Source organism: Bubalus bubalis, chromosome 8 (genome assembly GCF_019923935.1).
Source record: "Bubalus bubalis isolate 160015118507 breed Murrah chromosome 8, NDDB_SH_1, whole genome shotgun sequence".
Classification (NCBI taxonomy): domain Eukaryota; kingdom Metazoa; phylum Chordata; class Mammalia; order Artiodactyla; family Bovidae; genus Bubalus; species Bubalus bubalis.
The window spans coordinates 73965104-73982365 of NC_059164.1; the positions used below are offsets into that span (position 1 = coordinate 73965104).

The 17262-nt window shown below is 38.1% G+C and overlaps 2 protein-coding genes across 16 annotated transcripts in view; both read left to right on the top strand.

Moving 5' to 3' along the window:
- STEAP2 (STEAP2 metalloreductase) overlaps window positions 1-8404 on the top strand; it is a 31570-nt gene extending 23166 nt beyond the window's left edge. For all 3 annotated transcript variants that reach the window (XM_006080975.4, XM_025291309.3, XM_044946757.2), the window contains one exon: window positions 2068-8404. In XM_006080975.4, the coding sequence (XP_006081037.2) occupies window positions 2068-2355 (288 nt within the window). In that variant the 3' untranslated portion in view covers window positions 2356-8404. The remainder of the gene's footprint in view (window positions 1-2067) is intronic.
- A 6182-nt stretch (window positions 8405-14586) lies between these two features.
- CFAP69 (cilia and flagella associated protein 69) overlaps window positions 14587-17262 on the top strand; it is a 79763-nt gene continuing 77087 nt past the window's right edge. For 6 of the 13 annotated variants that reach the window (XM_044946759.2, XM_044946758.2, XM_025291311.3 and 3 more), the window contains exon 1: window positions 14596-15035. In XM_044946759.2, the coding sequence (XP_044802694.2) occupies window positions 14916-15035 (120 nt within the window). In that variant the 5' untranslated portion in view covers window positions 14596-14915. Of the gene's footprint in view, window positions 15036-17262 lie in introns of all 13 variants that reach the window. The other 7 variants (XM_044946762.2, XM_044946761.2, XM_044946760.2 and 4 more) reach the window with 7 other exon arrangements.

Here is a 17262-nt window from a genome sequence, read left to right on the forward strand (position 1 = left end):
ATGTTCCTTATGAAAGAATGCCCCTGGGACTGCTGTTTATGCAAGTAGCTTGTGGAATACATGCTGCTAGAGGCCAGCTTAGGACCATTCTGGTTTAGTTAATAAAAGACCAGTACAGGATTTTACTGGAAGGTCTTGATAGCGCTGCCTACTATGTTATAGATACAGGTTATTTTAAAAAGGAATAGAAAGTGGGAAGCGAGTCAGCTTAGATCAAATTTAATACCAAAGTCAATGTATTATTGGCCAACTCAATGGAGACTTATTTTATATTCTGAGTCATCTTAATCTGTCTAGAAAAGTTTCATTAGTCGTAATTCAAGTGGAGAGATCCTCAGTCTGAATATTTTAAAGGAAATGTGTATATACACACAAATACAAATAGTAACAAAACTAGGTTAATGGATTATGACAAGCAACCATCCTTATGAATCTTGTTAGTATATGTATTTGGTACATCAGTTGTATACATATGTGTATGAGGGATTTCAGAATAACATTTGTTGTATGATAAGTTAAACATTCACTTTCTCTAGTAATAGCTATTTAATGAATTTGCATATTTTTAAAATATATAATTCAAATTTAGACCCTACCTAAAGTATCATAAAACCAGTATTGGTTGTATCCAAATGGTTTATAGCACAATATGTAGATGAGTGGCATCTGGTGGTACACTAACTTTTGGTTGTTTTGGGGTTTTGTTTTTTGCCTATTTGCTTGTGTGTTTTTTTTTAAGTGGTCTAAAAACCTCATTCAGAATAAGGGCCTATCCCTCATCTAAATTAATTTTTACTTTTTTGGGGAAATAAAATGTGAATATTTTCCCAACTGCTAGTTTAATCTCACCTGAAAAGAAATAGAAGGCACTCTGATAAAAGGTGCTGCTGCTGCTGCTGCTGCTGCTGCTAAGTCGCTTCAGTCGTGTCCGACTCTGTGCGACCCCATAGATGGCAGCCCACCAGGCTCCCCCGTCCCTGGGATTCTCCAGGCAAGAACACTGGAGTGGGTTGCCATTTCCTTCTCCAGATAAAAGGTGCTAGACAGGTGCAAAGTATCATGATAAATTTAGATGAGTAATTGCAAACAGAACAATTTTCTGCTAGAGAGTTAATCCTTCCCCAGTGAAGTTAGACATTACATTATTATGCTGATAGAGTGCTACATTTTGTGTAGCATAGACCATTTCTCAAATAAGCAGTTAAATGTAATAAAGGGAACCCAAAATGCTGAACTTCTCTATTTTTAAACTGTAAACTTTTTAACAAAATACTCTTACAATCTCATTCAATATGGTCAGTAAAACCATTTGAAATGCTTTTTATGGTACACATTAATACTATAAGATTTTACATATTTATCTTCAACTATATGTGTGTATACCTATAAGAATGCTCTTTAGCATTTAATTATATGCATGTGTATATATGTATACATGTATTACATATATAATATATGTACTATATTATATATAGTATATATATACACTCACATACATTTTAAAAAATATACACAACTCGTAGAAATGTGGATAACCTTTAAAAGAAGTTTTCCAGTTTTTATCAGTATCCTTAAGGAAAAGCAAGATGTTTTGACCAGTAATCCCACTATTAGAAATCAATGCTAAGGAACTAAACCAAAATATAAAAAAGGGCTTAAAGTGACATTATATAATAGTTGAAGAAGGTAAAAAAACAGTAAATGATCAACAAAAAGGAATGGTTAGGAAAATTATAGCACATCCATTCAGTAGAATACCTTTTAAATTAAACTCATGTTTTCATGTTTAATGACATGAGGAAAAGTTCTAGATGTGATAAATAATCAGAATATTAGAAGATATGCAATTTGGCCTTATTTGTGTAAAAGAGAGTGTGCATATAAATGTAAGAAATATATGAAAATATTAAAATTGTTTAATTCAGTAGATAACAAAGAGTAACTCAATAATTTAAGATAAAGTTGTGTTTTCAAAATATAAACATAGTATATCTGGATGGATTAATTTATGAGTTTGAATAATTTTGCTTCTTATTCTGTTTCTCTTTCTTCTTCCCCTGTCCAAAGTCTACCCTTGGATATGTCGCTCTGCTCATAAGTACTTTCCATGTTTTGATTTATGGATGGAAACGAGCTTTTGAAGAAGAGTACTACAGGTTTTATACACCACCAAACTTTGTTCTTGCTCTTGTTTTGCCCTCAATTGTAATTCTGGGTAAGATTGTTTTACTCCTTCCATGTATAAGCCAAAAGCTAAAGAGAATTAAAAAGGGCTGGGAAAAGAGCCAATTTCTAGAAGAAGGTATTGGAGGAGCAGTTCCTCATCTCTCACCGGAGAGGGTTACAGTAATGTGATGATAAATGGTGCTCCCTGCTGCTATATGAAGTTCTCCTTATGCCATTATTTTTATAACTTGCTTTATCTTCACTTGCAAGTGCACTGTCAAACTGCTGTAGGCTGAAACCTGTTCAATGAGATCTCAACTGAATTAATGGTAGAATTTTCTTCAAATTTGTTTTCCCTAATGTCACATTTTGCAAATATGAATTTTTGTAGTCAATTTATGTTGACACATAGGTATGTTTTGTTTTGTACAATTGTAATGTTATTGTTATTTTAATAAACTTTATTCCATAATCAGGCAGAAATATTTGTAGTTAATAATATAGATACAACATAATGTTAAAAAAAAAACTGTGCAAACCAGCAGAACTTCAAGTTTTAATATAATGTGATGGATATTTTTTCCTGAAGCTTAAGTAAGATTCTAATTATTATTCAGCTTAAGAAATAGAAATGCATAACATACATTATTTTTAAAAAAGGACACATTAGGTTAGCATCTAGGTAAGGGTATATGTTAACATCCCTATATTTCTTTCATAAGATAGGGTTTGAACCAATGTGATTTGTGAGCAAATACAAAGAGACAAACTGAACTTGAAATTATATTTAAGACACATTGTAGAAATGAAATATATACTGGTAATGTGTACCTCATGAAAAGAGTTATTCTTTATCTTGTTGCAGAGCAGTTTTATTTGCATATTAATATACTGACCAGGGAGAAGACAGTAATATATGGCCTCCAAAACTGATTTTTCTAATTTAATACCAATCCTGGGAATCTTATAATTATTTCTAGTTAGAGGGAAAGCGTTAAGTTTACATACGAGTAGTTGTTTATCAGCTGAGTTTTGCTGTTGCACCTTAGCCAGTCATACTCTGAATGATATAGGATTTTACTGACATTCATTAAGGGATTATAACATGCCAGGCACTGTTCTAAGCACTTTATGTATATTTTCCCATACAGTACTTACAACAGCCCCTTGACAGAGGTGATTATCCTCATTTTACATATAAGGATACTGGATGGAGGACAGAAAAGTTAAGTAATTTGCTCAAGGTCATGCCAGAGCTGGTACAAGTCCAGGCAGTCATATTTCAGAGGCTATAGTTTTAGCCACTAGGCTGTTTGGCCCCTGCCCCATCCCCATGCATTCCAATCTAGATGCTTCCTCTTTAGTATAAAGGCACTGACATTCTTTACCGGGTGTCAAAAGATACGTGAAGATACAATTGTAAATTTATCCTTGCTTGGGGATATAATTCACACTTACCCTAGGAAAGAATCTTGCCTGGGACAGGACCCTAGAGATCAGTGGCAGTCCATACACCTCCTTATGCACCGAGGGACTCCAGTAGAGATAGGACTGTAGTAGTAGTTAACAGCGGAGGCAGAGTCCTGAAAGTCCCTGTAGATTTGGTCATCTCTCTCTCTCTTCTTGAGACGTCCTCCTGCCTACTCAGCCCTTCATTAGGGAGCAGTTTGCAACTATGAAGGATATTTAGATGAGTGGGTTAATTATGAAACTACTCTAGAGACATAGAATCATACAAATTATTCATGAATTTTTTCAGTACTGACATTACACATTAAAATTGCATTTTGTTCATACTTTGGTTAGAAAGTCCTACATTTTCCCCCTATTTGCTCTTTCTTTATTAAAAGAGAAAGTTGCAAACAAGATACAATGATATGTATTCCTCTTCCTGAAATGTTAACATTTTAAAACCTACCCAGTAAGGTTCTACTGAAACCAGCTGCCAAAAAGAAAAGGACTTTTACTCAGTAGAAGCTACCTTTCTCACCAATGGCTCGCTCCCTACCACCAAATCATGTCAGTTTGGTAAACTGCTCATGATTCTCTGATATTCTCTCCTTGGTGAATTTTAGTAACTTGTACTTTTTAATTGAGCTTTTCATTTTAATTGTAGCCTTTCCGTCTTGATAATCATTTACTTGTTAGTTCTCAGCAGGAATTCAGTGGGGTGATAACTTCAAGGTAATATCTATAAACTATATAGTGGACTTGTGAAATTAACTACGTATTTGTAATAATTTCTTGTCCCTTCAGTTTCACTCCATTTAAGCCCATGCTTTTGCCAGTTAATGTGAAAATACAGTGAAATAGTTTTAAAACTTAGACTACTATTGAAGTATATTTATATTGTTGCATGTATATATTAATTAGCTAGTAAGATAAAATTATCACTATTACAGATAAATGGGGCCTTGAAAATATGAAAAAGTGAAGTTTATGAAGTGTATGTAAGATGTAACCATTTGTTTGAAATGGTAATATCTTCTTTTGAGTACTACAAAGCTGACATAATTTTGAAGTTTTAGAATAAATATAATATGTGCATGCTCAGTCACTAAGCCATGTCCAACTCTTTGCAACCCCATGGACTATAGCCTAACAGCCTCCTCTGTTCATGAGATTTCCCAGGCAAGAATACTGGAGTGGGTTACCATTTCCTTCTCCAGGGGATCTTTCCAACCCATGGATCCAACATTGGCAGGTGGATTCTTTACCACTGATCCACCAGGGAAACCCAAGTGTAATATGTTCATTATAATTCTAAATGTTTAAAAGCTTTTCTAAAAGTGGAAAAATACTGACTTTTAATTGCTTTACTTAAATAACTTTTAACTGCTTTATTTTACTACTTCCTACCTGATTACTTTTCTTAATCATCATTTCTCATAATCATTCTTTAGAAATCATTACTCTGACCTCAGACATATGACTGAATTTTGCTCTTGCTAGATGTGAGAAAGTAGTGGGAACTTTAAAGTAGGAGACTTGTTTTTCCTAAACTATATTTTGAGAAGTGTCCCTGAGAAAATTATAAGAATGTAGAAAATATATCTAGTTCTGAAAGTGAAAGTCGCTCAGTTGTTTCTGACTTTTTGCGACCCCATGGACTATGGAGTCCATGGATTTCTCCAGACCAGAACACAGGAGTGGGTAGCTTTCCCTTCTCCAGGGGATCTTCCCGACCCAGGTATCGAACCCAGGTCTCCACATCGCAGGCGTATTCTTTACTAGCTGAGCCACATGGGAAGCCCTAGTTTTAATCCTATGCAAAATAATTAATTTTTTTCCTAAGAGGGAATTAATTATTGGACTGAATCATGCTACCTAGCTTTTATGCGCAGATTTCATATGTCTCCTCTATTAAGGATATTTAAAATCATGCTTAAATAGGAATATATTCATGTTAGCATATATTTTTCAAAGCATATATAGAAAGAAGCATAGATTGTCTACAGGTAGAGTTTTTATTTAAATTTTGAAATATTTTAAAGTATGAATAAATTATATTTATAGGTATTTATCAGAGATAATTATTTTGTGCTATATAGGGATTGGTTAGTGAGCTCCAGTGCTAAACTACCTGATTAATTTCTTATAAATTAGCATAATTTTGAGTTGATTAAGGGATTTTACTTTCAAAATTAATTTGCTAATAGTAGCCTAACCTATATTCATTCTTACAGTGAAATTATGAAAATTATTTGTGTAAAAGGGCTTTTGAGAATATATCATATCCAATTTTTTATTGTTTATCTCTTAGTAATGTGATAGAATCTTAATTATTTTTAATTACCTTTTTTTAATATAAATTTATTTATTTTAATTGGAGGCTAATTACTTTACAATATTGTATTGGTTTTTGCCATACATTGACATGAATCTGCCACGGGTGTACATTGCCATTAAACTATTTCATAAAAAATTCTGTACATAGAGGTTCCCCCTGCCAAAAAGTTTTTATTTATGAAATTTAAAGTTTCTTATGTGATGTTTTAAACAAAGTGCCATCAGTGTAATTCATAAATATTTCTTTAGGAATACTATGAACACTGAACCTGTGTCAATCTATAAAATCTCTATTTTGAAATTAGTATTTAAACAGCCTAAAATGTTGCATTGAAATTATTTTGTACGTTCGTGACTTAAAGTAGTGTAACACGTAGTATAATAACCCGAGCCTGGTGTTAAGATTTATATTTGTGATGTGTTGTCGTGAAAATGAGCTGCTCCACCCTCAGTTGTTCATAAGCCACTAAAGCAAATTCTGATACATATTCATTATATGTAATTGCTCTAAATGAAACTAATAATTTTAGTGGAAACAATTTGTTCATACTTTTGAACAGTGAATTTTATAGAAACAAATAGCTTCTTCAATTTTGTTTTAAGCAAATTTCTAAAGTGCTAATATTCAGAGATTCTGTCAATATGTTACCAAAAAACATTTAGTTTAGCTGAATACATGTACACACCACATTCCCCCGTACCATGGTTTCATTTTCTGTGATTTCAGTTACTCACAATCAACTGTGGTTTGAAAATATTAGATGGAAAATTCTAAAAATAAACAGTTCATAACTTTTAAATTGTGTAACATTCTGAATAGCATGGTGAGATCTTGGGTGTTCCCACTCCAGCTGGCCTAGGACATGAATCAGCCCTCTGTTCAGTATGTCCTTCCCTTAGTTACTTGGTAGCTGTCTTGGTTATCAGATTGGCTGTTGTGGTATTGTAGTGCATGTAATTCTTATTTTACTTAATAATGGCCCCAGAGTACAAGGGTAGTGATGCTAGGAATTCAGATATGTCAAAAGGAAGTTGTAAAGTGTCCCCTCTAAGTGAAATGGTGAAAGTTTATGACTTAATAAGGAAAGAAAAAAAATTGTATCCTGAGGTTGCTAGGATATATGGTAAGAATGAATTTCCTATCTATGAAACTGTGAAGAAGGAAAAAGAAATTCATGCTAGTTTTACATTGCACTTCATACTACGAAAGTTATACAGTGTGTGACAAGTGCTTAGTTAAGATGGAAAAGACATTATATACAATAAGAGATTTTGAGAGAGACAGACTACATTCACTTTTGCTACAGTACTTTGTTATAATCTTCCTATGTTATTATTTGTATTTTGTTGTAATCTCTTACTGTGCCTAATTTATAAATTAAACTCTGTCACAGGTATGTGTGTATGGGGGGAAAAACATAGTGTATATACAGTTTGGAACTATTAGTGACTTCAGACATCCACTGGGGGTCTTGAAACATCCCCTGTGGATAAGGGGAGGGCTATTGAACAGATTTTTTTTTTTTAACTTCCCAAATCATTGGATTAACATCATGCAGTCATCCAAAATTAGGGCGGACTATTTGGATTCTCCCAATGGCTAGATGGGCTAATATAAATGACCAAAGCAGATGTTTTTTTAATGATTTCCAAATTGCCAACTTCAAGGATGATTCTCATATTTTCTTTAAAGGTCTTTCATAGTTTTGCAGATACTGAGTCTGAAGGGGGACTGGAATTGTCTCCCTGTGTCTAGTTACCCTACTTTAAAAGCTGCTGCCCATCACATTCCTCAACAGCCCTCGCAGTTAAGTCTTCATTTGTGACTGAGTGTGGACCAGTGAGTGTAGAGGTGCAAATAACTGAATTCTTAGAAGTCTCTTCAAAGAAAAGCAGCATGTGTTCCTTTATCTTATTCCTCTGTCTTGCTGCCAGAACTGTCGTATAATAGGAACTCTTGCAAATATCCAAGAAGACCAAGACTAAACCCTAAGGAAGGCATGTTAGAAATTAAAAAGGTCTTGACTGCTTCACTACTTTGACTGCCTTTTCCTGTATTTGATTCATTGTAAATTTGGGTTTCTTTATATGAAATCAAAATTAATCCATCCTGGCCTTCAGTTCTTTATTACAATACCGTATAACACTGTTTGAATAAACTAGATTGCAATAATTCTTATGTTTAAAAGTTTTTAAAGGATAGTGTGCAGTTCACATTAGAACTGATTTTCCATTGTTAATTAATTATACTCATTTTCCTGCTTTTATCTTTCATTGAGTATTTTGTATCTGCTTAGAAAATACTGTCTTCTTTGTAACTGTGTAATAGATATTTGATAAAACTCCATAATCTCCAAAATACCATTATCAAACTATATGCCATGTTTTTATATCATTCTCATAGATCTGCCTTATAAACATCTAAATAAAAATGTACTATTTAATGTGATTTAATTTCTTTTTTGAAATGTTATGTACAAACGGATTTTTCTTTCTTACTGAATAATCATTCCAGTATTTGATGGAAGCCATCTATACTTTGCTGGCTGTTTCTTTTTAGAAGCATCCAGAAAGCATTCATGTAATTGTTTTGGGTTTGGAGGGAGTTTTGTTTGCTTTTATCAAAGCAGACATGTAGAAAAACATCCATCTAATGAGATGGTATTCTTAAAAGTATTTCACTTCACTAGCATTTATTAAGTATCTTTAAACTAGGACTGAACTGAGTATTCAAGCTATATTCTATAAGTTCCTGATAGCAGGAACTCTGTCTTACTACTATATTCCTTTGTTGTTGTTCAGTCCCTCATTTATGTCCTACTCTTTGTGATCCCGTGGACTGCAGCACATCAAGCTTCCTGTCCTTCACCATCTCCTGGAGTTTGCGCAAACTCATGTCCATTGAATCAGTGATGCCACCCAACCATCTCATCCTCTGTCATCCCCTTCTCCTGCCTTCAGTCTTTCCCAGCATCAGGGTCTTTTTTAATGACCCTGATGGCCAAAGTACTGGAGCTGCAGCTTCAGCATCAGTCCTTCCAATGAATATTCAGGGTTGATTTCCTTTAGGATTGACTGGTTTGATTTCCTTGCAGTCCAAGTGACTCTCAAGAGTCTTCTCAGTTTGAAAGCGTCAATTCTTGGTGCTCAGCCTTCTTTACGGTCCAACTCTCACATCCATACATGACTACTGGAAAAACCGTAGCTTTGACTATATGGACCTCTGTTGGCAACTGTATTTCTAGTGTCTAGTAAAATACAGTCCTGCAGAAACCAATGAGATAGTGTGACTTGCCTCATTTTTATAGAAAATTATGTCATTTATCAGCCAATTTCTACGTAGCCATGCCTGCGTCCTCCTGCCCACACGCTCCCCATCACCATCTCAGCTTCCTATTTTGCCTCCCGGCCAGTGGTGAGAGCTGCCCTATGGGCCCAGAGAGGCGTCATTGCTACTGCTGTCAGTGCCACCATCACCCCCACCACACTGTTGTACTGATCTTCGTGCCTGTGCACAGGATCTGCGGAGGTTCTGGCTCCCCCTGCAGCTGCCTGGAAATGTGTGGGTATTAATATCCTGAGAGTAGGGTTCAGATAAAATACAGGACACTCAATCAAATTTGAATTGCAGAGAAACAACAAATAAGTGTACTTCTGTTACAAATACTGCATGGGTTTTCACCTTTAAATCTGGCAACCCTACTTCAAGGGTGAACTTTGATCAGAGTTGAAGCATAAGAGGGTGCTAGTAGGTACATTCTCCCTTCATTTCCCCAGATGGACTGTTCCAAAGTTCAATAATTCACAAGGCCTCCATGAAAATATCCTAAAAGACCGAGCACTTAAAACTCCATTGTTCCAAAGCTATGGCACCTCAGTAACACCTATATTTGTACATCCTCCTCCACTGCCTGCCTCACTTCCATCTTTTCCTCCCTCTGCTTAGCAGAGACAGTGCCCACCCCCAACCAACTGGCAGAAGGGGAATGTTTCTTGTTTGTTTGTGGAAGACTCTAGGGAACCTAGCCTAGCACCGTAATTTTGGTAGTAGATTCTTCAAATGGAAAATAAAATATGAAATGATGATTTTTACAAAGTCAGGCATAGGGCTCTGCAGACTCAAAATCCAGATTGGTTGAGAACCTTGAGTGGATACATCTCCCAGGGATGGATTCACATTGATAAATGTACAGTGATAGATTGTTAAGTCAGAAATATCTGAGAAATACCTGGACTTCCCTGGTGGCTCAGATGGTAAAGAATCTGCCTGCAATGCAAGAGATGTGGGTTTGATCCCTGGGTTGGGAAGATCCCCTGGAGAAGGGAATGTCTACGCACTCCAGTATTCTTGTCTGGAGAATTCCATAGACAGAGGAGCCATTGAGAAATATCAATGTCCTAAGGGCAAAGAAACCGGTATTGCCTCAACTAAGCACATTCTACTCTTCAATCTGTTCTTTACAAGAATTCTAATTATAGTCCAAAGGACGTCAGGATCAATTACAGGCTAAATTATGTCCCCCTAAAATTCACATTGAAGTCCTAACCCCTAGTACCTCAGAATAACTACATTTGGAGAAAGGGTGTTTAAAGAAGTAGTTAAGGTAAAATGAGGTCATAGTGGTGGGCCCTAATCCAACATGACTGGTGTCCTTATAAGAACAGTAAGAGTAGATAAAGATACAGAGGGAAGACCATGTGATGACAAAGGGAGAAGCCAAGGAGAAAGGCCTTAGAATGAAACCAATCTTGGACACCTTGATCTTGGACTTCTAGCTTCCAGACTGTGAGGAAATTAAATTTCTGTTGTGTAAGCCACTTAGTTTGCGGTATTGGTTCCCACAGCCTTCAAAGACTAAAACATGGCTCATAGAATCAGAACAAGTCAAGTTAGTTACAGAAAATTGGGTAATTAACGTCACTAGAATAAGCTTGTCCGATTAGTCCTACTCCACAACAAAGACAGTTCTCTCCTGGGGTTACTATAACCTCCCACCATGTAAACACAATAAATAGCTTTTAGTTCTAAAAGTTCAAGAACATTTTCAGTTCATGGAACTATGAACTGGAACTACGTCATGGGGCTGAAGCTTTGATCAGATAAAAGTCACTCTTTATAAGTTAATATCATTTATTTCGTTGCCCCACTAAACATGAATAGCTCTTGCAGCTTCCTATTTAAAAATCGCTTGCAATTTGGATTATTAGTACACTTCATTAGAATGGTTGACAACCAAACAATGGTTGACTTTGTTTTTATGTTCCATGTACTTATTACTTAGTATCAAATTTAATGATTCTGTTAGAAGGAGGTAATTACTTTTGTTTCTTTTTTATGCTTTGTTTCTACAACACTCAACTTGAAAGATTTTTTAAAACACTACAATAGATTAAATTTCAGCTTTTATGTATTTTTTCTGTTACATAATTCCCCTACAGGGAACTATAATCACACTTCCCATGTGCTATAAAATTTTTCTGTTTAAAATAAATTACTCTCAGAAAGAAATAATACTTGTGTGAACATTTAGAACATTTGGCACTAGATTATTGACTACCAGATTCATATATAATCTAAAATATTAATTAGAAACATTCTTAATTCATGTTAGTGAATAATTACAATTTTACTAAATATTGTTAATTAGTCAGGGTGCAAACAAGTATCAAGAAAAAATCAGAAGAAGAATATTTATTTCCTAATATTACATTTAAGTTAAAAATATATTTAGCTTTCAATGTTACTTTTAAAAATGGTGCATAGTTCAATAAATTATTAAAACTTGTAGTTAATCTTTAAGTCTACAGCAGTTTTTAAGAAATTATAATTTGTAATTCAAGAGAAATGTTAAATTCTGCTGAATTGTTACCAGAGTGAAGTATTTTTATTTTCTGTGCATGTCATCTCTCATACATTCTCTACTATTAATTTATCTTTTTGTAAAATAATTTACCATTTCAGTAGTTAGCCATTTAACCCCACATCCTTCTGGGTTCTGCTGTCATAAAAATGACTTTTGTGTTCTAAACAGTTTTTAAAAATCGCTACTAAAGAAGGATCCATGGGACTTCCCTGGCAGAACAGTGGTTAAGACTCTGTGCTTCCAGTGCAGGGGTTAAGGATGCTGGGGGTGGTTAGGGTACAATGTGGGGTTAGGGACATCGACCCTGACTTGGATGAAAACCCAGGGGTAACATTACAGTTAACCCTCTGTATCCAAGGTTCTGTATCCATGGATTAAATCCACCAGATTGTGTGGGACTGTAGTCTGTATTTATTGAAAAAAATCTGCATGTGAGTGGAACCTGCAGTTCAAACCTGTGTTCTTCAAGGATCAACTGTACATGCAAACCCTTGAACCCTACCCTTACTTACTAAAGCAGACCCTGGAGATGGGGCTCAGAAGTCTTTTAATTAGCTCTCTGGACAATTCTCATGCACATTAAGTTTTGAGAAATACTTCTCTAAACACTATGCCAAAGGCTTGGGGTGTAAAAACCTGGGTAAGTAATTTTCCTTGTTTTAAAAAATCTCAGTCTAGCAGGGAGTCTGCTGAGCCAGTAAATACCATTAAATGTGTGGAGAGTACAAAAACAGAATGACAGACAAAGCAGCACCTAAAATAGCAGAGTATATAGAGAAGGTTTCCTAGAAAAGGTCACAGGAACTGAGTTTCATAAGGAGTTAGACATTGGAGGACAGTCACGGGTACAAAAGAAGCAAAGGTAATGCACGAGGAAGTTTGGCACCTGTGTACAAGTGAAGTAATTCAGTCAATATGGCTTGAGCGTGGGGTGACTGAGGATTCTATTCTGGTTGCTTCTCACCTTTCAAAAGATAAAAATCATTAAAGCAAAAAAAAAAATTGCAGTTAGATCTATTAACTTCCCAGTAATGGACTCAGTGATGGAGAAAAGTCAAAAGTTTTTAAGTGCTAGAAAGGGGGAGTTTGTGGGATTTGTGCTAATTAAGGATGGGAAACTGATACTCTGGATATGGGACAGAAGGAATATATAGGTTGGTACACAACTGGTTAAAATAAAACAAAAATCCTATTGTTCATTTGTTAGAAAAATGTCTTCAGTTAAGTCCAGTTAGAAGAGTTTGGTTTCCCAGGGCCAGTGAGGTTTATGGACTCTCATCACCTTCAGTCTATTGTGCTAAATCACAAAAGTCAGCTGACATCTCCTAAGTAAGCTCTACTTTAAGTGGAAAATTTTCCTTGGCAATCCCTTCTCTTCATCCTTCCTCATCTTGAGATGCCAGAATGAGCACACAGAGGATCGCAAGTCATTGGATTATCAGCTTTCCAACCACCATTTTAGGCTTTGGTGCCATTCTCACAGGATTCCAGTCTGTTTATCCAAGTGGTTTCAGTCTCCTCTTGATGTAGTATACTTACACAGTAATTAAGGTTACGTTAACAATGCAGTTCACACACCCTTTGCACTTTCTTGGGTTAATAGCAACCTTAGACCTACTGAACCACCTCTGGGTGTGAGGCCTGAGAGGAGCTCTAAAAGCACCAATGAGTAGCTGTAAAGATTAAAAAAAAAAAAAAAGTGCTGAAAATGGAGCTAGGGAGTTTCAATAAAGGGTGAGTGGTCAACAGTGTAAAATACTATAGACAAGTATACACCAAGATGCTGCTGCTACTGCTGCTGCTAAGTCGCTTCAGTCGTGTCCAACTCTGTGCGACCCCAGAGACGGCAGCCCACTGGGCTCCCCCGTCCCTGGGATTCTCCAGGCAAGAACACTGGAGTGGGTTGCCATTTCCTTCTCCAATGCATGAAAGTGAAAAGTGAAAGTGAAGTCGCTCAGTTGTGTCTGACTCTTAGCGACCCCATGGACTGCAGCCCACCAGGCTCCTCCGTCCATGGATTTTCCAGGCAAGAGTACTGGAGTTGGGTGCCATTGCCTTCTCCGACACCAAGATGAGGACATGAAAATGTACACAGTCTTTGACCACAAGTGGTGGTAACCTCTGTAAGGGCAGTTTCCGAGGACTGGGGTTAAACAGAATTGAGGAAACAGGGACTGGAAGTGTGCACTACTCTTTCAAAGAAACTTGGTTTCTTTGGCTGTGACTCACATCAAGTGCTGCCAAGCCCAATCTAGGTTTTCCATTTCCATTTGTAGAGCCAGAAATGTCATATAGATCATCTTGCTTATTATGCGCCAAGCACCACTTTACAAAACCATCATCTCATTCAGTCCTCTCACAGTAATCCTCTTGATGAGAAAAGTGAAAAAGTTATGAGAAAAGTGGAGTTTCCAGGGGTTAACTTGCTCTAAATTCAACGATTTGACTCGAAAGCCTTCCAGCATTGTGTACAATGCTTTGGTGCTCACTAAAGTACAGAAGAGGTAAAAGGCTAGGGAATGTAGGTAATACCGGTCTCTTCTTAGGGATGAGATAAACTGCTCAGCTTCCAATATTAGCCTTCTATCATTCATCATTCCTGCATCCCACATCCACCACCGGCCCATTCTTGTTTTAAGAAGGCCCAGAGCAAACTACAAAGATTGAGACACACAAGCCGCCAAGGTAACACTCCACCGTTACCTACCGAGGTCTTCGCCCCTCTTTCCTCTGGAACGCATGCAAACCTAGCCACTCCAGAATTTAGGATGTAGATAAGGGTTTGGGGTAATTTGGATCCTCCGGCTTCCGTAGGAGCCCTTTTTGCAGCTTCTGGCTCCTCCCCTAGCAACGGTTTAGCTTGTTAGCAACCTGCAAGCCTGAAAGCTGCACGGTGTGCGGGTGGACCGCAGGGGCGGGATGCGAGTGGCGTCGCGGCAGCCGAGGCCACGGGCGGACCCCCGGGACCTTTCGCGACTCTAGCCGCTCTTAGGCGGCTTTCACTTTTCGGTAGCGGATCCTTTTTCTGTCTCGCGGCTGCGGGCACAGTGTAGGAAGGAAGGAGACGTACCCATTCCTCGCTCCACAGCCACGGCCATGTCCAGAGCGGAGGCCGCGGAGCCGGCCGAGGCCCCGGAGCCCAGCAGCAGGATCAAGTTCAGCAGCCCTCGCCAAATCCCGATAGTCGGAGTGGTGACGGAGGATGAGGAAGTGCAGGTATGGCCAGGTGTCTGTGCTTTGGAGGGTGTCAAGGAGTGGGCGGGGGTTGAAATCTGGGGGCGGGGACGATGCCTGGGGGCAGCGAGAGCGGAAGTGGGGGCCCGAGTGGAAACCAGGGCAGCCCACGGGACGGAGGTTCCAAGCGCAAAGCTGATCCTTCGAACTGCGCTGCCTGCGAGGGGAGTTGGTTGTCGTCAATCAACCTGTCTGGGGACTTGTGTCTCGAGGTCCTCCTGGGTCCTCCCGGAGCGTCCCAGTAAATTGAGTAGCCGAGGTTTGGAGACTTGGCTTCGAAAAGTGTGAGGCGACGAAAGGCCTGAGAGGGAGGGAAACATTCTTAGCGAAAATTTGATTTGCATTAGGCTTTTATACGTAGAACCCTGTTATGGTGTGCTGTTCTTGATACAGGGGTAAATCCTCACGTGTTTGAATTTGCTGCTACCAAAACCTGCATCTGGAGGGGAGGAAAATACTATTAAAATTAGAAATTAAACATTTTTATATGAAATTGGAATCTGGTTTGGGAGGGCGTTGGAGAGAATTGGAATTGAATAGAATTGATTTTATTGTGCTCGTATATTTTGGTTTTTAGTTACTTTTTGTCATACAAAACTAATTCTAATTTCTGTTGAGAAATTTCACTTCAGAACCCTGTGGATCTGTAGCAGGGGTCTTTAGAAACTCCAAGTTGTTTGTTTCATACTAGGGTTCCATTGCTCCTCCCCAGAGAGCCATGATCAAGCCCTATATTAATGTGAATTCTACAGAGGAATCCTGCACTACCTCCTCACACTGATGGTGTGGGGCCACTCTGGGAATTCCTGTTGAGGCCTCACAAGGCTCAGGCTGCGTCAGGAACCCTGTCTCCTGCGTCCACATCCTGGAGCCTTGGAGAGTTCCTTAGGAGCGGTTGGTTGACTGGGGACCTCTCCTGTGGTGGGAATAGGGTTGCACCCTCTGAAGATAGACAGACATTTAACTCATGGAGCAGCAACACTTTTGCATGAAGAAGAGCAGGTGTTGAGGGAATTTACCTAATCAATTTTGTGGAAGTAGTGCAGTCCAGGCAGGGAGAAGAATTTTGAGGAGCAACCGATGTCCTTTCACTCCCAAGGCTGCAAGGGGGCTCAACGCTACCACTGTTCTCCCAGGCACCTGGCAAAACTGAGAAGTAGGTGAATTTGGCATCTGATGGCTTTCATTCCTCCTTTACTTGGTATTACAAAAGGGGGTGGGGTGCAAAGTTATAGGAGGCAGGCAACCATGGGTTAAGAAGGAGAAAAAGGGGGAAATACTTTTAACAGACCGTTGCCAATATAGTCCACAACATATCAAGTAATGCAGAACAAGCATACCTGTGTATATATGTGTATATTTTCTCCCTTCCCTTTCCCTTTCTTTTTTTCCTTTTCTTTCATTACTATCTCTTCTTACAGAGCCTAGGATTCTTCTCCAGGTAGAAATCAGTTTGTATTGATTAAAGTTCCTACCCTGTTAATAACTGCTTCAAGAAGGCAGTTTAGCTGGCACTGTAGATTTTCTCAATCATAATCCCCAGTGTGGAGCCTGGGACTCTTAAAAACCTCCCTCAAATGATTTTTGGCCTCGAAACCTCTGAACTAGATGCATGTAAGGTCTTTGCCATCCTCAGTGTGTCAGGTCTACTTCTCTGTCCTGTTTGCAGGGTTTCCTAATGCGTAACCTGTAGTTTATCTCTACCACGCAGTCTGCTTAGTGCTACCTCTGTGAGGGCAGAAACCTTCTCTGTTGTTTTTTCTGTAGTGTCCCCTATTATCCCCCAGTAGCAACCACCACAACACCTGGTACACAGGAGGGGATATTAACTATGTGTGGACTGAATGTCTTCCCCTGTTTTTGGAATTTAAATCTTACCCTATCTTCAGGTCCTACCTTTCCACCATAAAGTATCCCCAATAGGAAGCACTTCCCATTCATTTTCACACTTACAGACCTTCTTCTCATAAATGGGTATAGTCCCAAGCCTGAATCACACAGTTTCTTACCTAATGATCTCTTGTTTTATATTTGTTACTATTTCATTAGTCTTGTTTTGTCTCTCCCATTAGCATATGGCGCCAGAGAAGGCAATGGCACCCCACTCCAGTACTCTTGCCTGGAAAATCCCATGGATGGAGGAGCCTGGTGGGCTACAGTCCATGGGGTCGCTAAGAGTCAGACACGACTGAGCGACTTCACTTTCACT